At 45.0% G+C, this 24,165-nt stretch overlaps 1 protein-coding gene across 3 annotated transcripts in view; it reads left to right on the plus strand.

Annotated features, from left to right (window-relative positions):
* Positions 1 to 24,165, plus strand: part of LOC115162343 (latent-transforming growth factor beta-binding protein 2) — a 157,764-nt gene that overhangs the window by 95,768 nt on the left and 37,831 nt on the right. For all 3 annotated transcript variants that reach the window (XM_029713550.1, XM_029713549.1, XM_029713551.1), the window contains exons 9-12: positions 10,616 to 10,690; positions 20,298 to 20,420; positions 20,531 to 20,695; positions 23,539 to 24,024. In XM_029713550.1, the coding sequence (XP_029569410.1) occupies positions 10,616 to 10,690; positions 20,298 to 20,420; positions 20,531 to 20,695; positions 23,539 to 24,024 (849 nt within the window). The remainder of the gene's footprint in view (positions 1 to 10,615; positions 10,691 to 20,297; positions 20,421 to 20,530; positions 20,696 to 23,538; positions 24,025 to 24,165) is intronic.

The following is a 24,165-nucleotide window of genomic DNA, read 5'->3' on the forward strand; positions in this document are numbered from 1 at the left end:
ACAAATATGGCCAGAGCCCTCTTTAGCTGGCTTGATTATACTTTGTGTATGTAGTAACTTAAACAAGTGGACACGCACTAATGAATAGTAATCATTTTGTCATCCCGTACATCTCTCTTGGACTGCTCCCAGCCAGGTCAGTTGATGGCTTGATGACAAGTTTCTGGAAAGTAGTCATTTACCTCAACGAGAGAGGCTTGTGTCTCTCCTCTCCGAGCTTGTGATGCTGAGGTCATAATGCCCAGCTTGTTTTGGGGTGTGACTCATACAACACCCGTCAGTTTATTACTGTTTGTAAAACATACAGGCCATTGAAAACAAGTGTCACAGCAACAGGAGCCTCTTAACAACATATTTTATAGACACTGAGAACTATGTCGCTTAGCTGTTTAAGGACTAGTGTTGAATGTGGTTCCATTCAGGAATGCTCCATCGACCTACTGTTTCCCGGAACTTTTTAATGTCTCCTCTGGTCAGCTCCAAGTGCCTGGATGTCTCTTTCTCTGCCTATCTTGGCTTCAGTCCTGACTGTGATCTCCACACCATTCCTACGTTATTCTCCTATAGTTCTCCCTCTATCCAATAGGAGGGAATCACTGAACTCTCTGACTGATTCAGTGAAAGACATTAATCCAAGACACTGCCAGACTACTCTGTTGTTTTAGGCAGATAACGTGTTATTATTGTTATATGGAGTGGAGGAAGCCGCAGTGCGGTGGGGAAACCAACGGGTGTGTGTTTTTGGGAGGGAGGGAAGTTGACGTAATGGAGGTAATGACAGTGACACTGTGGAAGCCCCAGCACCAGCCCCGTTCAGCCCTGTAGGATCGAATGCACTGTAAACCCACATGCTGCACATTTCAGTGAGTAATGAACACCAGATAAAATAAGACCATGGTCCATCTCTTCTCTCTCTCTCTGGTTCATAGGTCCATTTCTCCTCTCTCTCTCTGGTTCATATGTCCATCTCTCCTCTCTCCCTGGTTCATATGTCCATCTCTCCTCTCTCTCTCTGGTTCATATGTCCATCTCTCCTCTCTCTCTCTGGTTCATATGTCCATCTCTCCTCTCTCTCTCTCTGGTTCATATGTCCATCTCTCCTCTCTCTCTCTCTCTGGTTCATATGTCCATCTCTCCTCTCTCTCTCTGGTTCATATGTCCATCTCTTCTCTCTCTCTCTGGTTCATATGTCCATCTCTCCTCTCTCTCTCTGGTTCATATGTCCATCTCTTCTCTCTCTCTCTGGTTCATATGTCCATCTCTCCTCTCTCTCTCTGGTTCATATGTCCATCTCTCCTCTCTCTTTCTGGTTCATATGTCCATCTCTTCTCTCTCTCTCTGGTTCATAGGTCCATCTCTCCTCTCTCTCTCTGGTTCATATGTCCATCTCTCCTCTCTCTCTCTGGTTCATATGTCCATCTCTCCTCTCTCTCTCTGGTTCATATGTCCATCTCTCCTCTCTCTCTCTGGTTCATAGGTCCATCTCTCCTCTCTCTCTCTCTCTGGTTCATATGTCCATCTCTCCTCTCTCTCTCTGGTTCATATGTCCATCTCTCCTCTCTCTCTCTGGTTCATATGTCCATCTCTCCTCTCTCTCTCTGGTTCATATGTCCATCTCTCCTCTCTCTCTCTGGTTCATAGGTCCATCTCTCCTCTCTCTCTCTGGTTCATTTTTAAATGTATTTTTATTTAACCTTTATTTAACCAGGTAAGCAAGTTGAGAACAAGGTCTCATTTACAACTGCGACCTGGCCAAGATAAAGCAAAGCAGTGCGACAGAACCAACAACACAGAGTTACATGGAATAAACAAGCGTACAGTCAATAACACAATAGAAAAAAAAGAAAGTCTATATACAGTGTGTGCAAATGGCATGAGGAGGTATGGCAATAAATAGGCCATAGTAGCAAAGTAATTACAATTTAGCAGATTAACACCGGAGTGATAGATGAGCAGATGATGATGAGCAGATGATGGTGTGTAAGTAGTGATACTGGTGTGCAAAAGAGCAACAAAGTAAATAAAAACAATATGGGGATGAGGTAGGTAGATTGGGTGGCCTATTTATAGATGGACTATGTACAGCTGCAGCGATCGGTTAGCTGCTCAGATAGCTGATGTTTAAAGTTAGTGAGGGAAATGTAAGTCTCCAGCTTCAGCGATTTTTGCAATTCGTTCCAGTCACTGGCAGCAGAGAACTGGAAGGAAAGGCGGCCAACAGAGGTGTTGGCTTTGGGAATGACCAGTGAGATATACCTGCTGGAGTGCGTGCTACGGGTGGGTGTTGTTATCGTGACCAGTGAGCTGAGATAAGACGGAGCTTTACCTAGCAGAGACTTGTAGATGACCTGGAGCCAGTGGGTCTGGCGACGAATATGTAGCGAGGGCCAGCCGACTAGAGCATACAGGTCGCAGTGGTGGATGGTATAAGGCGCTTTGGTAACAAAACGGATGGCACTGTGATAGACTGCATCCAATTTGCTGAGTAGAGTATTGGAAGCTATTTTGTAGATGACACACAGTGTCCAAAGAAGGGCCAGATGTATACAGAATGGTGTCGTCTGCGTAGAGGTGGATCAGGGAATCACCCGCAGCAAGAGCGACAGTGTTGATATATACAGAGAAAATAGTCGGCCCGAGAATTGAACCCTGTGGTATCCCCATAGAGACTGCCAGAGGTCCGGACAACAGGCCCTCCGATTTTACACACTGAACTCTATCTGCAAAGTAGTTGGTGAACCATATGTCCATCTCTCCTCTCTCTCTCTGGTTCATATGTCCATCTCTCCTCTCTCTCTGGTTCATATGAGGCTGAGAGAGAGAGAGCGTGAGAGAGAGAGAGAGAGAGAGAGAGACCACAAGAAAAGTTCAACCAGTGAAGAACAAACGCCATTGTAAATACAACCTATATTTATGCTTATTTATTTTCCCTTTTGTACTTTAACCATTTGTACATCGTTACAACACTGTATATATACATAACATGACATTTGTAATGTCTTTATTCTTTTGGAACTTCTGTGAGTGTAATGTTTACTGTTCATTTTTATTGTTTATTTCACTTTTGTATATTATCTACTTCACTTGCTTTGGCAATGTTAACATATGTTTCCCACGCCAATAAAGCCACTTGAATTGAATTGAGAGAAAACTGTGCCAGACCTTATTTACATTTCAGGCTTATGGCTGAAATGTTGAAGTGTGTCCTCTGACAGGAGAGGAGATGGAAGCAATTAGAGCTGCTTGTCCCCCTAGACTGCAAGATGACAGCTGATTGGATGAGGCAAGGCCAATGTGGGGTATGGAGTTGATTGACAGCTAATTTGCTTTCAAAGTACAGTATATTGGGAAACGTACCCAATAAAGTGAATCCAGCTCTTTGTAGAAACAGTAGATCAGAACAATGATAGGTAGATCAGTGTCATTCAGACTGTTTGTTAGGGTTTTCTGCATTGAGGATCACTTTAAGTGAAGGGTTCATGTGAAAACTGATCTGAGGTACTTTAGAAGAGGCCACAAGCTCTGCCCTGAGTGTGACCCTATGACCTGGTGCGAGAGTGGCATGGCTGTTTCTGACTTTATATGGAGTAGCTGGCCACCCGTAGTCATTTTATTTCTAAGTGGCCATCAGTACCCGTGTGTTCGAATGCTTATTCAATTCCATAAAGCATGGCTCCGGTCGTCTCCCTGTCTGTCATTCCAGGAAGTCTTCCCTCCAAGTGACTCTCCCACTCCGGGATGCTTCCCAGGGAGCAGGAACAGAGGTCCCCGGGGCCAACATAAATCACAGACGCACCCACAGGAGCCCTGGCCTCTGGCCCTGGAGCCACTACCTCCCCAGGCCACCGAGGTCACAGCATGATGTCACAGCATGATGATGTCAGCCCTCTGCCCCTCCTTCCTCAACCCCTGACCACACCAGCAGGCCCGCCCCATACTGAGGGAGCAGCCTCTCTCTGACTCTACTATCTAGCTCTCATAGGAATGTTATTCCTGAGCATCAGATTAATCAAATAAGATGAGAAGGAGGAGAAGGCCCTGTTCCAATTCACCCTACATGAGATCATCCCTTCCAGTCCCATGGAGAACTATTGAATCTGCCCATTTAGGACCAAACATGTGCCTAGTACTTTTTATTAGCAGTGATCAAACATTGAACACTTGTTAATGACCAACATCCAAACCCAGTGATGGGGCGACTCGTTCAGAACAACACAGACTGAGCTGAACATCTGCTGTAGTCCGTGCCAAGGTTCCAGGCTGCTCTCTCGCTCTTTGCCGATGCAGCCCCTCTCTCATGGTGATTAGACAGAGACGTTGCCATCCTTTGACAGGCTCTGATTCGTTCTGTGTTGATTTAGCTTAATGCCGGGTACAAACAGTGTGATGGAATCTATTAGCTAGACAGCAGTGTGGCTAATGAGGGCTGACTGGGCCTGACTGCAAGCAGGAATAAATCTCAATGCAGGCATACAGTATCTATCTATCTGGCCCAGAGAGGACTGCTTGTACAAGGCACCGTGCCAGTGAGTTGGAGGCACATGGAAATGAAATCTCTGTTGCATGGCTGGATATGATACATGTTTAGCCTGTTCATCATGGGGTATGGACTATACCATGTCATCTCTTGGCCTCACCCCCAGTGGTAAATATTTCATGTCAAGTGGCGGCAGTGGGAGATTATGGGAGAATGTGTGTCTATTTAAATGGGAGGTCACAGGCACACCGCTGTGGGCGTCGTAAAGAAGGGAGGACAGAACAAGATTTAAAACTGTCAAACTACAAACAGATGCAAAAAGCATCAAATTATGTTAAAAACGGAGACAAATATAATGTTTTTGAAGAAGGATTAAGTCAAGCCAAACATGAGGGAGAAGCACTTTGTGACATCTCATGATGTGAAAAGGGCTTTATAAATACAGTTGATTTCATTTGATGAAATAAATGCCTTGATCGGACTAGCTGCATTTTCTTTATACAATGTCTGTCAAAACATGGTAATTGTCTGTGCCTATGAACACACAGCTGGGAATGTCATTTACCCAATATCAAACTCCAAGCTGGTATACTGGAGCTTTTTTAAGAAAGCAAATGTTAGCTTTGCATGACTGTGTGGTGTCTGAGGCTGATCTCATCATGGGGATGTTGATGTTAGGTCCATGTGGCTGTCTCGTCTCATCTGATGCCCCAGCGTTTGACTGGCTGGCAGCTGGGGCTTATTTACAGGACTCGTGATATGGGCCGTGCCAGAATGGCAACTTGGCTTATGCCAATGAGACGTTCTGCTTTGAAAAGCAAATGACTTCCCCTTAGCTGTTTTCTGTAATCAGTCGATGGCCTGGAGGCCAGAGGGACATGGGTTCTTTCTCATCTTCATCTCAAAGGGAATGAAATAACTCCTGGTGATTAAAGGGTTGTGTTGGGTTAACCCCTCCATGGCACCAGTTTGTCCCATGGCCGTCTGTTCTCAGTAAGCAAGTCGCTTAAAGGGTTTTAAAGGTTCTTGTCACTCATGTCTGTTGTGTTCCTACAGAATGGCTAACTTTGGAATGGATAGAGATGACTGTCTCCCCTCCTCCTGTGGCTCACATCCATTCCCCCTCTCTGGTCTACTACTTCTTCTCAGGTTCTCCAGCTAGGCTCCTGGATAAGCCTGGGGATAGGGGGACTCAGGGCAGGCCCCATGGAGGAGCAGTATATTGGGGTTGAGGCAGTACAGTACATTGTGGGTTCAGTACCGTGCTCTCAGCCTGTGATGGATGTGCCTGCCGCTCGTACGTCTAAGTAGGCGAATAGAAGCCTCCTTCAGGCCAGGTGGTCCACATAATGATTGCACTAAATGACCAATTAAAGATTTCTGTCAAGCAGAACCCATTTGACTAGACTCGCTCTTTTCAAACTCCTTCCCTCTCACTCTTTTCTTACCTTCACTCCCCTTTTTCCTATCCTCCTCTCTCATTCCCTCTGTAAACACCCACATCTCAAAAGGCCTATTTTGAAGGCCGTGCTAAGTTAGCTTTGACTCCTGTTTTAGAGTAGGCTCTCAAAAGAAAGTGATGCCACCTATTAAGAAATTGTATATGAGGTTTCAACTGTTTACAAGCAAATATTGCTGGATGGTTGCAAATAAAATGCCTGACACAATTTAGAGATGACTGGTGAAGTACAACAAATCAGTCAAGGGTGACAAAGTCTTTTGGTAAAGTGCAATGAATGAATGGAGAGGGAACAAGTGAGGCCAACAGTCTGTGTCCCTGTACTTCCTCTTTGTAAAGCACAATGAATATGGGCCAGTCTGGTCTCTCTGTCCCAGCATCCATGTAACCAAGGAGAACACTAATGATGCAGCGAGGTCCCTCTTGCGTTTCACTGCATTGGGATCTGTGACAATGAACATTGTCTGGGTCAGCATGACGGCATGTCAAACCCATTCCAGAGTGGCATTCTACCCACAGTAGGTTACAAAACATCCTGAACTAGCATTTATCCTAGATACATAGCTTACAGTACATTTCACTCTTTGGGTTTGTTGTCCATTGCACTGGCCTATAACTCGTTTTCCCTTGTAAGGTGGTTAGGCAAAACTTCTGGTCTTATTTATACAGTATCTTGTTTGCTTGCCATTGTCTTTAGCAGTGGGTTGACCATACAGATGATGTCCTGTCAGCCAGCTCAGGTACCTGTGGGGGAAGTTACTTCAGACAGACCTGCTCTCCTCTGTGTGTCCCCTATTCTCGCCGTGCTAATAAGATTTATAGAGTAGCCTGCGCCCTGCCAGGCATCCCTTGTCATGTGTCCCTGTCAATCAGGGCAGACTGATCCTGTTCTCATGGGGGTTCGCACCTGCCTCGCCCACCGCCCTGTCACAACAGCTCATTACCCAGAGGCCTCTCTGGGGATTCCAGGGGTGCAGGGCGGGACCGGAACAGCCGCTTCGCTTTGACACAATTATCACCGACCCTGACCCTGCAGGGGAGCTCCCGTCTGGTCCGATCCACTTCTGATCTGCTGTGTGAACCTGCAGACACTGCAGCCTTACTGCCTCCTTCAGTGATCACTGAGTCACGTCATGACCAACAGTATGAACTCATACTGTTAGACTCTCACAACCACTCAGAACACAGATGGGATAACACCATAAATAACACGGATTGATGGCACATTCCAGGTAGACTACAAGATCTCCCCCTATTCTTTCTCCTCCCTGCGATATTGATAGCCTGTTGATGAACTGAGGTTCACCAATACCACAAACGGAGAGAACTTTGGCAGCTGGATCTGGAATCAGAATTCCACCAATTGTTTTCCAATTAACAGCTTGTCGCCTGTGTAGGAAGGAAAAGGAAAATAAATGACGGGGGGTTCCGAAACAAACAGAGGAGAAGGAAGGCTGACTGCAGGGTCAGCTTTACATCAGTGCTACACTGATGTAAGGGCAGATGTGCTGCTGTGGCTGAGGGGATGCCGGACCTGTTTACTCTGCCCTGGTGTCTAGATTGATGGGTTGTATGAGAGGGGCTCTTATCAGGTCCTGTTGACCCACCGTCTGCTTACCTGCCAGACGGCCTGCAACACCACTGCCTGCCAGACGGCCTGCGACACCACTGTCTGCCAGACGGCCTGCGACACCACTGTCTGCCAGGTGTCCTGCGACACCACTGTCTGTCACTCCCAGGCCTCCAGATCAACACCCTGCAATCTGCTGCAGCGTTGCCTGAAGATAAACTTCCCCTCAGGGCCCACTCGGCCAGGGGAAGAGCCTGGAGGGAAGAGAACATGTTTTCATTGGTACTGGTGGCGAAATTCCTGCTGTGCTCCAAATGACGTTTTTCTTTATTTAAAAAATGTTCTACATTGCAGAATAATAGTGAAGACATCAAAACTTTGAAAAAACACATATGGAATCATGCAGTAACCAAAAAAGAGTTAAACAAATCAAAATATATTTTATATTTGAGATTCTTCAAATAGCCACCCTTTGCCTTGATGAAAGCTTTGCACATTCTTGGCATTCTCTCAACCAGCTTCACCTGAAATGCTTTTCCAACAGTCTTGAAGGCGTTCCCAAATATGCTGAGCACTTGTTGGCTGCTTTTCCTTCACTCTGTGGTCCAGCATTCTCTCAACCAGCTTCATGGGGTAGTCACCTGGAATCCATTTCAATTAATGGTGTGCCTTCTTAAAAGTTAATTTGTGGAATTTGTTTCCTTTTTAATGCGCTTGAGCCAATCAATTGTGTTGTGACAAGGTGGGGGGGTATACAGAAAATAGTCCTATTTGGTAAAATGCCAAGTCCATGTTATGGCAAGATCAGCTCAAATAAGCAAAGAGAAGCGACAGTCCATCATTACTTTAAGACATGAAGATCAGTCAATACGGAACATTTCCAGAACTTTGAAGGTTTCTTCAAGTGCAATCGCAAAAACCATCAAGCACCTTGATGAAACTGGCTCTCATGAGGACCACCACAGGAATGGAAGACCCAGAGTTACCTCTGCTGTAGAGAATAAGTTCATTGGGGTTACCAGCCTCAGAAATTTCAGCCCAAATAAATGCTTCACAGAGTTCAAGTAACAGGCACATCTCAACATCAACTGTTCAGAGGAGACTGTGTCAATCAGGCTCCCATGGTCAAATTGCTGCAAAGAAACCACTACTAAAGGACACCAATAAGAAGAAGAGACTTGCTTGGGCCAAGAAACACGAGCAATGGACATTAGACTGATGGAAATTTGTCCATTGGTCTAGAGTCCAAATTGGAGATTTTTGGTTCCAACCGCCGTGTCTTTGTGAGACGCGCTGTGGGTGAACGGATGATCTCCGCATGTCTGTGATTTATTTAGAATTCAAGGCACACTTAACCATCATGGCTACCACAGCATTCCACAGCGATACGCCATCACATCTGGATTGGGCTTAGTGGGACTATCATTTGTTTTTCAACAGGACAATGACCCATCACACCTCTAGGCTGTGTAAGGGCTATTTTACCAAGAAGGACTGATGGAATGCTGCATCAGCTGACCTGGCTTCCACAATCCCCTGACCTCAACCAAATTGAGATGGTTGGGATGAGTTGGACCACAGAGTGAAGGAAAAGCAGCCAACAAGTGCTCAGCATATGTAGGAACCTCCTTCAAGACTGTTGGAAAAGCATTCCAGGTGAAGCTGGTTGAGATAATGCCAAGTGTGTGCAAAGCTGTCATCAAGGCAAAGGGTGGCTATTTGAAGAATCTCAAATATAAAATATAATTTGATTTGTTTAACACTTTTTTGGTTACTACATGATTCCACATGTGTTATTTTATAGTTTTGATGTCTTCACTATTATTGTACAATGTTGAAAATAGTATAAATAAAGAAAAACCCTTGAATGAGTAGGTGTTCTAAAACTTTTGACCGGTAGTGTATATGCTGAAAATTAGATCAAATGCACATATGAGATATCAACATTCTTTTGAAGGCTTGTCAATTGTGTGGTGCCGCTCACAATCTGATGAACTAGAAAAGCTAAGAATGGTCTGGAAGTCACATGAAAAACATTTTCTGCTCCTCCGCTGGATGTAAAGGGAGTGAATACACTACTGTCCCATCATGTTGAAATGATAAATCCACCCTAGCCAGACACTACTAAATCATGAAGAGGACCGTTCTCCTTTCAACATGTGTCTGATGATATTCTAGGAGACTCTTCGTCTGCGTCTCCTCTTTCACCTTTCCATAACTGTGAAATCTGTGACTAATCACTTTGATCCTGTCCAGCAATCGGCTCTGATTACCCCCTACCTTCCCCACAAGTGAAGACTCAGTCCTGGCCATCTGATATTGAGAATAGCCTCCTTCCCCGGTCCCAACAACTAATTGAGCATGCCCTGCCCTGACTGGGAGCCGAATGAATAATGACATCAGGTTTTCAGGCCTCTGTCAGCAAGTGTATGGCCACGCTGGGGGCATGAACAGACACAGAGCGTTATTTACAACACAGCTTCTGTGAACCTCTAAAGTACCTCGCTGAAGGACATGCAACATGAGGAGATTGTTATTGTTATAGTAGAACAAGCAAAAAAATAAATATGCGCAGCACCCTCGTAAGAACCCCAGTAAACCTTGCATTCATCATCATTCCTGGCATGTACACATGAAGCATTAGTCTGGTGTTTAAGTGGATTTTCGCCGTGGTTGGTGACACAGGTCATGGCTGTGGCATGTGTTTTCTCGAAACAATTTATGATATAAGGCTCTCTTTCACTGTGTATGTGTCCCCAGGGGTGTGGAGCTCTAGGTAATATGATTATAAATGACGTGTGGTGTTGATGATTGTGCGTGATGGCAGTGTTGTCGTATAACTGCGGTTAATGGGGATTCGTTTACATGGCAGCATTGTGGTGTCCCGCAGGGCCCAGCTGTGGGTCCCCATCTCATTTCTCCCCCTGCCAAGCTCAGCACATCTGTAACTTATATGCTTCCATGCTACACATGAACCACCCCCCTCCCTCCCTCCCTCCGTGTCTTATGGATGCAATGTTTTTTAAAGTAGACAAGCAGAGTGTGATAATTTCTCTTTCTCTAATCAGTGCGTTCACTCATCACCTTCTTTCTTTTCCTTTTCCCGCAGCGTATGCAGTGATTGCGAACGGGCAAGTGGAATGCCCCAAGGGTTACAAAAGGATGAACATGACTCATTGTCAAGGTAAGGGGAAGGAAAGATGTCTTGTTGTTTGATTGTGTTTAGTAATACCAATAGTGCCTGAAGAACTGTCATTGAATTTTTTCTCATAGATTGTATTCTGACATAGTTGTACCATGTCTGCATTGAATTCAAATGACCCAAGTCAACCCCAAAACATGCATTGTGTTGCAGCCACACTCCACCACATCCTATTCTCAAAACGTTATGTCTGTATTGTGATAAGAACAGTTTTACAGTGACTGCCCATACATGACCATGCTTAACAAACCCCCAGGGCCTGTATAAACGTATTCCTGTCTATATGTCTAGCCCACTGGGAACAGGGTCATGGGTACAATAAGCTGTGGCCTGGGTCAGAGTTCAGCTGCCCCAATATGCCCCAGGAGGGAGTGGTGTTTTTAATTGCTCTGTAGAGGTCTGTATGGAGCTATATAGCCAAAGCCTTTTGTTAAACTTCTGTTACAGTTTGTTCTCAACACTCCTACTCAATCTGTCAGCAGGGGATAGACGGCGTGACTTCCAGCTCACCCATCCATCTGTGTGTGAAAACAAACTGTGTCCGTCCGTCCCTGAATGTGTTGCATGCCTCCCTCCTCACTGCCTTTTAGTGGGCCCTGTCAGCCTGCTGACTGCTATAGAAGAGATATCCTCCCACAGCGCACCTCCACTGGATACTGTGGATACTGTAGACCAGTGTTTCCCAACTCAGGTCCTCCAATACCCCCGGACAACCACACCTGTGGCCCCGGACAACCACACCTGATTTTACTTGTCAACTAATCATCAAGCCCTTGACAAGTTGAATCAGGTGTTTTTGTCCGGGGCTACAGCAAACAAATTGTACTGTTGGGGGAACTGGAGGACCGGAGTTGGGAAACACTGCTGTAGACAACCACAAAGAGGGAGAGAATCACATATAAGATGGTGTTAAATCATATTGGAATTCAAAGATCAATAGGTCTATTTTGGCCTGAAGAGATATGCATTACCTCATACATCAGTGATTTCTGGATGTTTCTCGTGCTATTCTCCAAATATAGTTTATGTCAGTGCTAAGGACTATCAGTTAGATTTATGACCAGCTCTTCCACTCCCAACTTCCAAAGACTTGATTTATGTTTTTTTAATCTGGATGTCATTGCATACTTAACCTTATGGAGTGTACGATCATAAACAGATCATTTTAGATGTTATAATGGTTTGAAATGCACATCCCAGACAAAAGAATACACACAATGTAAAACAAGAAGATTCGTTTTATTTTATTAGATTGGTCATCATCAACAGTAAATTTCAACAAGTTTTCTGAGTTGCATGGCAAATACTGTAGTAGAGTGTATTGTGGATACTGTGGGTGTTTCTTATTTGTGGTGATAGAGTTATTGATATGCTAAATTATTTTGCATTCCTCGCATTTATATAAAAAAAAGCGGTGGACAAAGACACTTTTTATGCTGTCCAAAAGGGTGTCAAGAGTTGCCAGTAAAGTAATTTATCTGACTTTAATTCAGCTGGCTTTTTCTGATCACTTCAAGATGTTCTCCCCTCGCAGTCCCTCATTTTTGGAGGCTGAAAAACCAAACTGACAGATATTCACAATATTTACTGGCCAGCTTCAAAGTCTTGTTCCAATTCAGCTGGAGCTCCATTCCCCAAAATTATTTTATTTTACCCCTCAGAACAACTGCCAAGGAGGCAAAAAGCTGATTTTTCAGGGATTCTGTCATTATTATCAAACGGGTGTCCTCCTTGCCAAAGCGTGACTCCTCGCCTTGAGCTTCTTGCTCTGTATTTCAGAGGAGGAGAAAAAGTACTGTGTCTTATCCTGTGTCTGAGCACAGACGTGATTCACCCTGCTCTTTCTTTCTACCCCTGCTGCTGGGCTCGGTGGCGTACAGTGGGCGTCGCGTCACAGATAAGATGTCCCCTCAGAAACACAAGCTGTTTTGTGACCTCCGGACAGGCCCTTATCTTTCAAATACTCCAGAGAAACTGGGTCAGCTGGAGTCACCATGAATATATATATAGGGCTGCTTATGTAGTGGACATCTATGGCCTCACTGTCATAAACTTAGTATGTGCTGTTTCTGTTGTGAGTGGGGGCTTAAATCTCTATAGACAGGAAGTCATATTGTTAGTTAGCCTATATCGAGATGTTATTGTGATCGGATCAGCTTGTCGAAGCACCCTAACACAGGCGGGAGGTATAAAATGAACAGACCAGAGGCAGTGGTTGTGGTTCCTTTTGTATAGTTTACTAAACGGGTCTTCTTTCACCTGACAAAAATAACTCCCGTACAGGGAACGTCCAACTCTGAAACACCTGCGGAACAAAATAAATAAACAGAAACTAAGCCATTGACCAAAAGGCCGTGGCCAAAAAAGGAAAACAAAACAACAAACGGCTACTCCTGTCTTTAGACTATCGTCTACTCATAAAAGTTACAGGAGGAACACTTCTCTCTACCTATAGCCTGCCTTGGTTAACAGAGAGACCCCATACACAGACACTTTCTTTGAGGTAGGAAATACCGACGTCCTCACAGGTCCCCGCCTCTACTCCCAATTCTCCCCCAGCTCCTCTCCTGGCACACCTATATAGAGGAAGACACAAAGCAATTAGTGGGCCAAGCTGTGTACTAATTGGCTTTACACTGAGTACCTATCTCCTGAGGATGGTGCTGTCGTCTTCCTCCGGCTGGTCACTGAACTCTCACATTTTGGATTGAGATTTGACAGGTGTTCCAGCTAAGGACCGGTCAAATTCTTACATGTATCTGAGAAGATTTGGAAAAGGAACACTTATTCTTCCCAAATCCTCAAATGGATGGGTTTTTCGCTTCTTGACTTATGTTTAGTGTCTGATTCAAAAGATTTAAACACCTCAGTCTTCACAGAGGACCTGCCAGTCCCCACTCCAATAGTACTAGATATTTCCTTTACAATGACAGTAAATAATTATGCTGGTTGTTTATGTGAATCCTCTACAAGCTTATTTTGGCCCTGCCGTCAAAAAGTGAGAAATGAAGGGTCGGGTGAGTTCAGGGCCGGCAGGTTGTCAGTTTAAGCGCAGTCAGGGGACTCTTTGGGTGGAGTCATCATTCCGCGTCATTACTACAATAACAATGGCATCCTGAGAAACCTGTCGGAGGGCTCTGATGGACGTCTATGTGTGTTCCATCTGTGCGTATATAATAACAGAGAATGTCTCTTGGAGAATGAGTGAGCGACCAACCATGAAGTCAGATAGGTGTTGAGATTAGTGCAGGTCATGACAGGCTGTCAGTTCCAATCTCTTACCCCCGACCAGACTGTACCACTAACACTAATCTGGAGTCAACCTGACCCTGGATTACAGACCCCATGTGATGAAGGAAGGCTGAGCCTAACGTTAAACTTCAGCCTTCAGCTCTACATCCCTATAGTCCCTGTCGCCTCCACAAGCAGTGTTGTTGTCTCTCTGAGTGAGAGCTAGCAGAGTTCCGTTTCCCCGAGAGATACGGTTTGGTCAGAGCTCATAATGTATAACCCTATGACATGAGTTGTCCATTGCGTCTTCTTTATGTGCCCCATGGCTCACCCAAACAGGAAACCATGTCCGCCCATTTGCTTACACTTGAGTCGGCCTGTTTACATCATTACTAACAGAGGGGCTTGGGGAAAGGTCATGGGGATAGGTCATGGGGATAGGTCATGGGGATAGGTCATGGGGAAGTCAGCTATTTATGACCTTAAACTTGTTCCCCTTTTAATCCCCCATACCACCAACACACATGCACGCACAAAGACACACACACACACATATATATATATATACACATATATATATATATATATATATATATATATATATATATACTGCTCAAAAAAATAAAGGGAACACAAACAACACAATGTAACTCCAAGTCAATCACACTTCTGTGAAATCAAACTGTCCACTTCGGAAGCAACACTGATTGACAATACATTTCACATGCTGTTGTGCAAATGGAATAGACAACAGGTGGAAATGATAGGCAATAAGCAAGACACCCCCAATAAAGGAGTGGTTCTGCAGGTGGAGACCACAGACCACTTCTCAGTTCCTATGCTTCCTGGCTGATGTTTTGGTCACTTTTGAATGCTGGCGATGCTTGCATTCTAGTGGTAGCATGAGACGGAGTCTACAACCCACACAAGTGGCTCAGGTAGTGCAGCTCAAGTGGCTCAGGTAGTGCAGGTTCACACTGAGCACGTGACAGACGTGACAGAGTCTGGAGACGCCGTGGAGAACGTTCTGCTGCCTGCAACATCCTCCAGCATGACCGGTTTGGCAGTGGGTCAGTCATGGTGTGGGGTGGCATTTCTTTGCGGGGCCGCACAGCCCTCCATGTGCTCGCCAGAGGTAGCCTGACTGCCATTAGGTACCGAGAGGAGATCCTCAGACCCCTTGTGAGACCATATGCTGGTGCGGTTGGCCCTGGGTTCCTCCTAATGCAAGACAATGCTAGACCTCATGTGGCTGGAGTGTGTGAGCAGTTCCTGCAAGAGTAAGGCATTGATGCTATGGACTGGCCCGCCCGTTCCCCAGACCTGAATCCAATTGAGCACATCTGGGACATCATGTCTCGCTCCATCCACCAACGCCACGTTGCACCACAGACTGTCCAGGAGTTGGCGGATGCTTTAGTCCAGGTCTGGGAGGAGATCCCTCAGGAGACCATCCGCCACCTCATCAGGAGCATGCCCAGGCGTTGGAGGGAGGTCATACAGGCACATGGAGGCCACACACTACTGAGCCTAATTTTGACTTGTTTTAAGGACATTACATCAAAGTTGGATCAGCCTGTAGTGTGGTTTTCCACTTTAATTTTGAGTGTGACTCCAAATCCAGACCTCCATGGGTTGATAAATTGGATTTCCATTGATTATTTTTGTGTGATTTTGTTGTCAGCACATTCAACTATGTAAAGAAAAAAGTATTTAATAAGATTATTTCTTTCATTCAGATCTAGGATGTGTTGTTTAAGTGTTCCCTTTATTTTGAGCAGTGTATATATACATATATATACACACACACACACACACACACACACACACACACACACACACACACACACACATAGTGCATTCAGAAAGTATTCAGGCCCCTTGACTTTTTCCACTTTTTGTTACGTTACAGCATTATTCTAAAATTGATTAAATAGTTGTTTTCCCTCGTCAATCTACAGACAATACCCCATAATGACAAAGCAAAATCAGGTTTTTATAAATTTTTGCTAATTCGTAAAGAATTTAAAACTAAAATATCACATGTACATAAGTATTCAGACCCTTTGCTCAGTACTTTGTTGAAGCACCTTTGGCAGCAATTACAGCCTCGAGTCTTCTTGGGTATGACGCTACAAGCTTGGCACACCTGTATTTGGGGAGTTTCTCCCATTCTTCTCTGCAGATCCTCTTAAGCGCTGTCAGGTTGGATGGGGAGCGTCGCTGCACAGCTATTTTCAGGTCTCTCCAGAGATGTTCGATCGGGTTCAAGTCAGAGACTTGTCCCGAAGCCACTCCTGTGTTGTCTTGGCTGTGTGCTTAGGGTCGTTGTCCTGGTGGAAGGTGAACCTTGGCATTCAGGCCGAAGAGTTCAATCTTGGTTTCATCAGACAAGAGAATCTTGGTTCTCATGGTTTGAGAGTCTTTAGGTGTTTTTTGGCAAACTCCAAGCGGGCTGTCATGTGCCTTTTACTGAGGAGTGGCTTCCGTTCTACCACAATGCCCTGATTGGTGGACTGCTGCAGAGATGATTGTCCTTCTGGAAGATTCTCCCATCTCCACAGAGGAACTCTGGAGCCATGTCAGAGTGACCATCGGATTCTTTGACACCTCCCTGACCAAGTCCCTTCTCCCCCGATTGTTCAGTTTGGCCGGGTGGCCAGCTCTAGGAAGAGTCTTGGTGGTTCAAAACTTCTTCCATTTAAGAATGATGGCCACTGTGTTCTTGGGGACCTTAAATATTGCAAACATTTTTTGGTACCCTTCCCCAGATCTGTGCCTCCACACAATCCTGTCTTGGAGCTCTACGGACACTTCCTTCGACCTCATGGCTTGGTTTTTGCTCTGACATGCACTGTCAACTGTGGAACCTTATATAGACAGGTGTGTGCCTTTCCAAATCATGTCCAATCAATTGAATTCACCACAAGTGGACTCCAATCAAGTTGTAGAAACATCTCAAGGATGATCAATGGAAACCAGATGCACCTGAGCTCAATTTCGAGTCTCATAGCAAAGGGTCTGAATACTTATGTAAATATGTTTTTTCTGTTTTTTATTTTTAATACATTTTTAATACATACAAATTTGTAAAAACCTGTTTTCACTTTGTCATTATGTGGTATTGTATGTAGATTGATGAGGTAACATTTTTATTTAATACATTTTAGAATAAGGCTGTAATGTAACAAAATGCGGAAAAGGTCAAGGGTTCTGAATACTTTCCAAATGCACTGTATACACTCAGTACGCTGAGTGTATAAAACATTAGGAGCACCTTCCTAATATTGAGTTGCACCCCCTTTTGCCATCAAAACAGCCTCAATTCGTTGGGGCTTGGATTCTACAAGGTGTCGAAAGCGTTCCACAGGGATGCTGGCCCATGTTGACTCCAATGCTTCCCACAGTTGTGTCAAGTTTTACTTTGGGTGGTGGACCCGTTCTTGAGAGACACAAGAAACTGTTGAGCATGAAAAAAACAGCAACGTTTGCAGTTCTTGACAAATTCAAACCGGTGTGCCTGGCACCTACTACCATACCCCGTTCAAAGGCACTTTAATATTTGTTCTTGCCCATTCACCCTCTGAATGGCACACATACACAATCCATGTCTCAATTGTCTCAATGCTTAAAAATCCTTATTAAACTGCCTCCTCCCCTTCATCTACACTGATTGACGTGGATTTAACAAGTGACATCAATAAGGGATCATAGCTTTCACCTGGATTCACCTGGTCAGTCTATGTCATGGAAAGAGCAGGTGTCCTTAATGTTTTGTGTATATGCAGTGAGCCCCAAAGGGCATAAATATCATATCCCCCAAAAATGCTAATCTCCCCTGTTATTTTAATGGTGAGAGGTTAGCATGTCTCCGGGACATGATATTTGTGCGTCTGTAACTTTCTCACAGATCATTATTCACGATTCATTCAAGATTATCCATAATCATGGTAGTGTCCACATTAATGTAGAAGTGTTTAGAAACATGTTCTATTCTTATTTACTATAAAAGTGACCAAAAAAAACACAATACATTATTTACCATTCATTTCAATTGGTCACAAAATAGTCTGAAACACAACCAAAACAAACAACAAATGCATCCAACAAGTTTCTAGAGTTACGAGCTTGATGTAATCATTGCGTGCTAGAAATATGAGGCCAAGTACTACAATTTTGACTACTTTAATACACTTATAAGTGAATTTGTCCCAATAATTTTGGTCCCCTAAAATGTACAAAAAGTGCTGTAATTTCTAAACGGATTAAAATACCCTAAAATTAAAGTTGACAGCCTGCACATTAACCTCATAGTTACTGTATCATTTCAAATCCAAAGTGCTGGAGTACAGCACCAAAACAAAAAAAAATGTGTCACTGTCTCAATTCTTTTGGAGCTGACTGTATATATATAGAGAGAGAGAGGCCTGTACTCACATGATAGTTTGTTTTGCCTCCCATCACTCCCCAGACCCTGCCTGTTCCCTTATAAGCTCACTATTTCCACCGGCTAGCACACCAGCAAAACAAGAGCAGATTCATTATTATTGGGAAAATCTGCCATGGCAGCTTGTCAGGTTCCAGTCGTCACGGCAATGGGAAAAGGCCTAATGATTTACTCTTTGTTTAACTCTGTGAAAAAACAAACCCTGCATGGTCCCAATGTGGTGGCATGACTAAGAGGCTGAGGCATGTGGTGCTCTTCTCCTGCCTCCTGCCTGGGCCACTAGCTACCTCCTCTGGTTGGCTGGGTGACTCAGGAGCGCAGCTCTCTGCTGTTGAATGGACACATAAACAAACGCCACTCACCATCACGCTATCTTTCCTCCTTTCCACACATGGTTGAGGGGGAAAAACACTCTCTGCCTCTAGTATATTTCCTAACGTGAGCTTATTGGATGCATTGACCTTGGTCACAGTGTGGGAAATAAACTGTAGGAACAGAGATGCTAATCTAAGACATACCCATCTCTGCTCCGTTTCCAACTACCCTGGTCTTTCAAGAAAAGAGCCATCTCTTTATCTCTCTCTCTGTTTTATAAAAAAAAGATTTGACAAGATACCAAGAACAAATACAATAGAGTGTCTGTGTGTGTACACAGTTCACGTGCATTTCACACACTATCTAATGATGTCATTCCACTCTGCTCTGATGTATTATATTGTTAAAAAAAGCCATCTATCATATGTCATCTATGGCATCTATCATATGTCATCTATAGCATCTATCATATGTCATCTATAGCATCTATCATATGTCATCTATAGCATCTATCATATCTTATCTATCAAAAGTCATCTATGGCATCTATCATATGTCATCTATAGCATCTATCATATGTCATCTATAGCATCTATCATATGTCATCTATAGCATCTATCATATCTTATCTATCAAAAGTCATCTATGGCATCTATCATATGTCATCTATCATATGTCATCTATGGCATCTATCATATGTCATCTATGGCATCTATCATATGTCATCTATCATATGTCATCAAGGGCATCTATAAGTATGTGGACACCCCTTCAAATGAGTGGATTTGGCCATTTCAGCCACACCCGTTGCTGACAGTTGTACAGTATGAAGTCGAGCACGAAGCCATGCAATCTCCATAGACAAACATTGGCGGTAGAATGGCCTTAATGAAGAGCTCAGTGACTTTCAACGTGGCACCGTCATAGAATGTCACCTTTCCAACAAGTCATTTTGTCAAATTTCTGCCCTGCTAGAGCTGCCCCGGTCAACTCTAAGTGTTGTTATTGTGAAGTGGAAACATCTAGGAGCAACAGCGTCTCAGCGGCGAAGTGGTAGGCCACACAAACTCACAGAATGGGACCGCCGAGTGCTGAAGCGTGTAGTGTCTGTCCTCGGTTGCAACACTCACTACCGAGTTCCAAACTGCCTCTGGAAGCAACGTCAGCACAATAACTGTTCGTCGGGAGATTCATGAAATGGGCTTCCATGGCCAACCAGCCGCACACAAGCCTAAGATCACCATGCACAATGCCAGCGTCTGCTGTAGTGGTGTAAAGTTCGCTGCCATTGAACTCTGGAGCAGTGGAAACCTGTTCTCTGGAGTGATGAATCACGCTTCACCATCTGGGTTTGACGGATGCCAGGAGAACGCTACCTACCCAAATGCATAGTGCCAATTGTAAAGTTTGGTGGAGAAGAAATAATGGTCTGGGGCTGTTTTTCGTAGTTCGTGCTAGGCCCCTTAGTTCCAGTGAAGAGATATCTTTACACTACAGCATACAATGACATTCTAGACAATTCTGTGATTCTAACTTTGTGGCAACAGTTTGGGGAAGGCCCTTTCCTGTTTCACGATGACAACCTTCTTTTCTCAGACATCAACGAGTGTCTGATGAACGGGATCTGTAAGAACGCCGAGTGTCTGAATACCAGAGGAAGCTACAGATGCACCTGTAAACCAGGCTACATGCTGGACCCTGCCAGGAGCCACTGTGTCTGTGAGTACTCCTACTGCCTGATGTTACGTCTGATGGTCTGTCTGTCTTATGGTGTTTCCTTGGTCTGTGAGGTCTGTCTCATTGAGGCCTGTATATGTTTTTTCTGACAGCGGACAAGGCTGTGTCGGACCAGAGGGGGATGTGTTACCGCTCAGCGTCAGTGGGGACCTGCTCTCTGCCTCTCGCTCAGCACATTACCAAACAGATCTGCTGCTGCAGCCGTGTGGGCAAGGCCTGGGGCACGGCCTGCGAGAGGTGCCCTCTGCCCGACACAGGTACCCACACACACACTAACCCCACACCCACGTTCTCTATTTCTCTCTCTTACTTAATCTCTCTCCCGCTCTCTCAACACTACAACCTCGATGAACTGGTTAAATATTTCTAGTTTGATTCACTTGGTGAACATTCATTGGCTGGGTTGGATTTTAACAGCGGGACGAAATGTGGGATCTTAGGCTGCGTATTGTGATGTTAATGAAAGCATACAGTACATGCTACTCAACACAACTGTCATTCAGGCTTCACTCACTATATTATACTGGCCTCGATAGCCCGCCGGTCATGTATTGCAGTTCAAAGATAACCCAATGTGTTTGATGTGGAATAAGATCAAAACAACAGAACCTTTATATGTTGAGACTGTATAATATTATAATAGTGGGAGTGAATCGTGTGTTATCACACAGGCCCTTGGAGAGAAACGTCAGTAATAGTCCAGCTATGTCTCCCAAAGAAAGAAAAACGAGTCAAGCCAAATCAAACATGGGCTGTGGTTGTCATCCTCTTTTTTCTTGCCGATTTTATCTTCAAAGACAAAGAAAAGACCATTATTTAGAGCAGTGACCGTTTTGGCAAGTGATTCATGGAGGTTGTCATAGATCAGATATCAGAGAGCCAGACCTCCATGGTGCTATGCCAGACTAGTGCTCTGGTCTATGTGTAGATTCAGTCCACATACAGCCTGATGACCCTGTCATCGCCAGACACTGACTTTTGTACAGATGAAGGATCTTCATTTGAAACAGTTTGCTACAGCAGGAAAATAATACTGCAGCTACAGGAGATGTGAATTATAATGTGGATTATAATTCATGGATATTTTGGTAGGGGTTGATAAATCAAGTCTGAAATTTCAAAGTGGAAATTACAAACTTCAAAAGCCTTTTTAAACCTCAAATACGCTACACACTTTACATTTCCTGCATTGCAGGAAGTTGTCCTGCAAAAGGGGGATCAAATTAAGATCCTACATCTGTATGGCGTGACAAGCTGTTAGAGCCGTGTTGAACACAGAGCATCCAGAATCATTATTAGTCGTAATAGGAGCACATTGACTTGCCTTCCTGTCAGACTTAGAGCTCTGATGTGGAATTAAACCCCCATCTCCATCCGCATTAGACAGATCAGTTAGGAGACTTCATCGTATCCGTACTTCTTGCATTTACAGTTGCACCTAACCACAGTGCTGTCAGTATTGGTATCTATATTCCAGAGATTATTTGTCCATTATAAAATTGTCATGGAGGCCTGTGTTCCAGGTCAGGCAGGGTACAATACTATTTAACTGTAATGGATTCACCCCTGTTGAAATGTGTTGGGCGCCAACACAAAGAGATGCAATCCCCTTCCTTTTACCTTCCTTCAGTCAGTCCTCCACACACTGGCACTGGCTCGCTTACTCACTCTTCTCCTGCCCAGAGTTCAAAGGTCAGTTAGTATTACATGATCCTCTACTTCCCCGCCTGACATTGCCCCCCTGACACTGCCCGCCTGACACTGACCCCCTGACACTGCCCCCCTGACACTGCCCGCCTGACACTGCCCCCCTGGCACTGCCCCCCTGGCACTGCCCCCTGGCACTGCCCCCCTGACACTGCCCCCCTGACACTGCCCCCCTGACACTGCCCCCCTGGCACTGCCCCCCTGACACTGCCCCCCTGGCACTGCCCCCCTGACACTGCCCCCCTGACACTGCCCCCCTGGCACTGCCCCCCTGACACTGCCCCCCTGGCACTGCCCTGAAACTAGGGATGTGACAAATGAAAAACAAATATATATCTTTAAACATAATTTTTTTCTTTGTTTAAATGCTGAGAAAAAAATATTTCAATTGCACGTGAATTCACAAGGCAAAATATGGTCCTGCTTATGACCACTAGGGGGTGATGCAGTTCCATCTACCGCAATCATGGCTACTCCGCCCATCCATCCCCGGGTCTCACAGTGCGTCCCTTTCAGATGGTTAAGCATTGCACCTGTACTACATTTACTGTACGTTTGCATTTTATCGCCTTCACATTTACCTTCTCAAATTATTGTCGTACAGGACTTCGCTGCTGTCACTTGCCTTTCTCTGCCATTTTCCCAACTGTTAACGATTATGATGTAGTGGTGGAGAGTCAACTCCAAAAGGAATGTTGTATCTCGCAATTTCTTGGCTTGCATGTGACTCGCAACTTCAGTAAAGCAGGGCCCTATCATCAATGAATAGGCTAGGATATTCTACACGCAACAGACCGAAGACTGAACACACATTCGCATCATGAGCGAAGAGAAAGAGCAAGCGAGCCACCGCGAGGGAGAGAGGAGTGGGCAGGCACAAAGAACCGCATGTGTCTTGGTAATATGTATCTCGCATATTTACTAAAGTAGCCTAAAGTTCACGTCTTCCTCTTTGGTTTTATTTCAATTACACACATTTCCCCAGGCCTTTATAGCCTATCGTCTAGTTAGTGATAACTGCACTGGGGGGGAAAAAATCGTTTTTAAGTTAGGGATTTTTTCTAAACGCTAACGATCCCAATTGAATTTAAACGTTCACACCCATCTGACACATCCCTCTGTGATAGCCTCTCTGACGGCTGTCACTGCCCTGGCAGCTCCCTCCCTGGCCATGGCTGAAACCCAATCCCCTTCACAGAGGAGAGACTACAGTATGGCATGCTGTACATAATGGTATTACATGGATGGCTTTTGGTATTGGTGCGAACACCAGACAGAAATACGACCCATAATTACTGTCTGGCAGCGTTTCATGTTAGCTCAGGAGCCCAAGGGGGGAATATGGCCTTATGATGTTTTCTATGGTTCTTTGTTTGCCCCTGTACGCCTGCAGACCATTTCAAGGAGATCTGTCCCGCTGGCCACGGCTACACATACTCGCGCTCCGACGTGCAGATCTCCCTGAGACAGCTGGAGGAAGAGGAGCTGAGGAGGACTGGCGTTTCCTGGGAGGCCCAAAACCCTAGCCACCCCAAACTGCCCCAGCAGCCAGCTCAGCCCCCGCAGCAGCTGCCCCACGTCCCACAGACCCCACAGATCCCACAGTACCCCTACCACCGCCAACCACATCAACCACAGCATCCACAACACCCCCACCAACCACAACACCCACAACACCCACAGGAGATACCCCACCACCCCCAGACCCCACGGTACCCTCATCAATCCCACAAACCCCACCATCCACAGCACCCCCAAGAGCTCCCCCAGACGCCCCAGATCCCCCAGTACCCTCACACCTCCCAACAACCACAACGCCCTCTCCATCCAGACCCAGACACCCAGCATCCAGCTGGGGAGACCCCCAGCCAGCCTCAAGGTGAGAACAATTATATTGTTATGCATATTTTATTGTGGTATTTGTGTCCAAATAAGGTAGCCAGTCGACCATTGATCATATTATTTCTACAACATACTATATTAAAATGGGTCTAAGTTTACGAGGTTACACAATGGAAAA

The sequence above is a fragment of the Salmo trutta genome, chromosome 25 (genome assembly GCF_901001165.1).
Source record: "Salmo trutta chromosome 25, fSalTru1.1, whole genome shotgun sequence".
NCBI classification, from domain to species: domain Eukaryota; kingdom Metazoa; phylum Chordata; class Actinopteri; order Salmoniformes; family Salmonidae; genus Salmo; species Salmo trutta.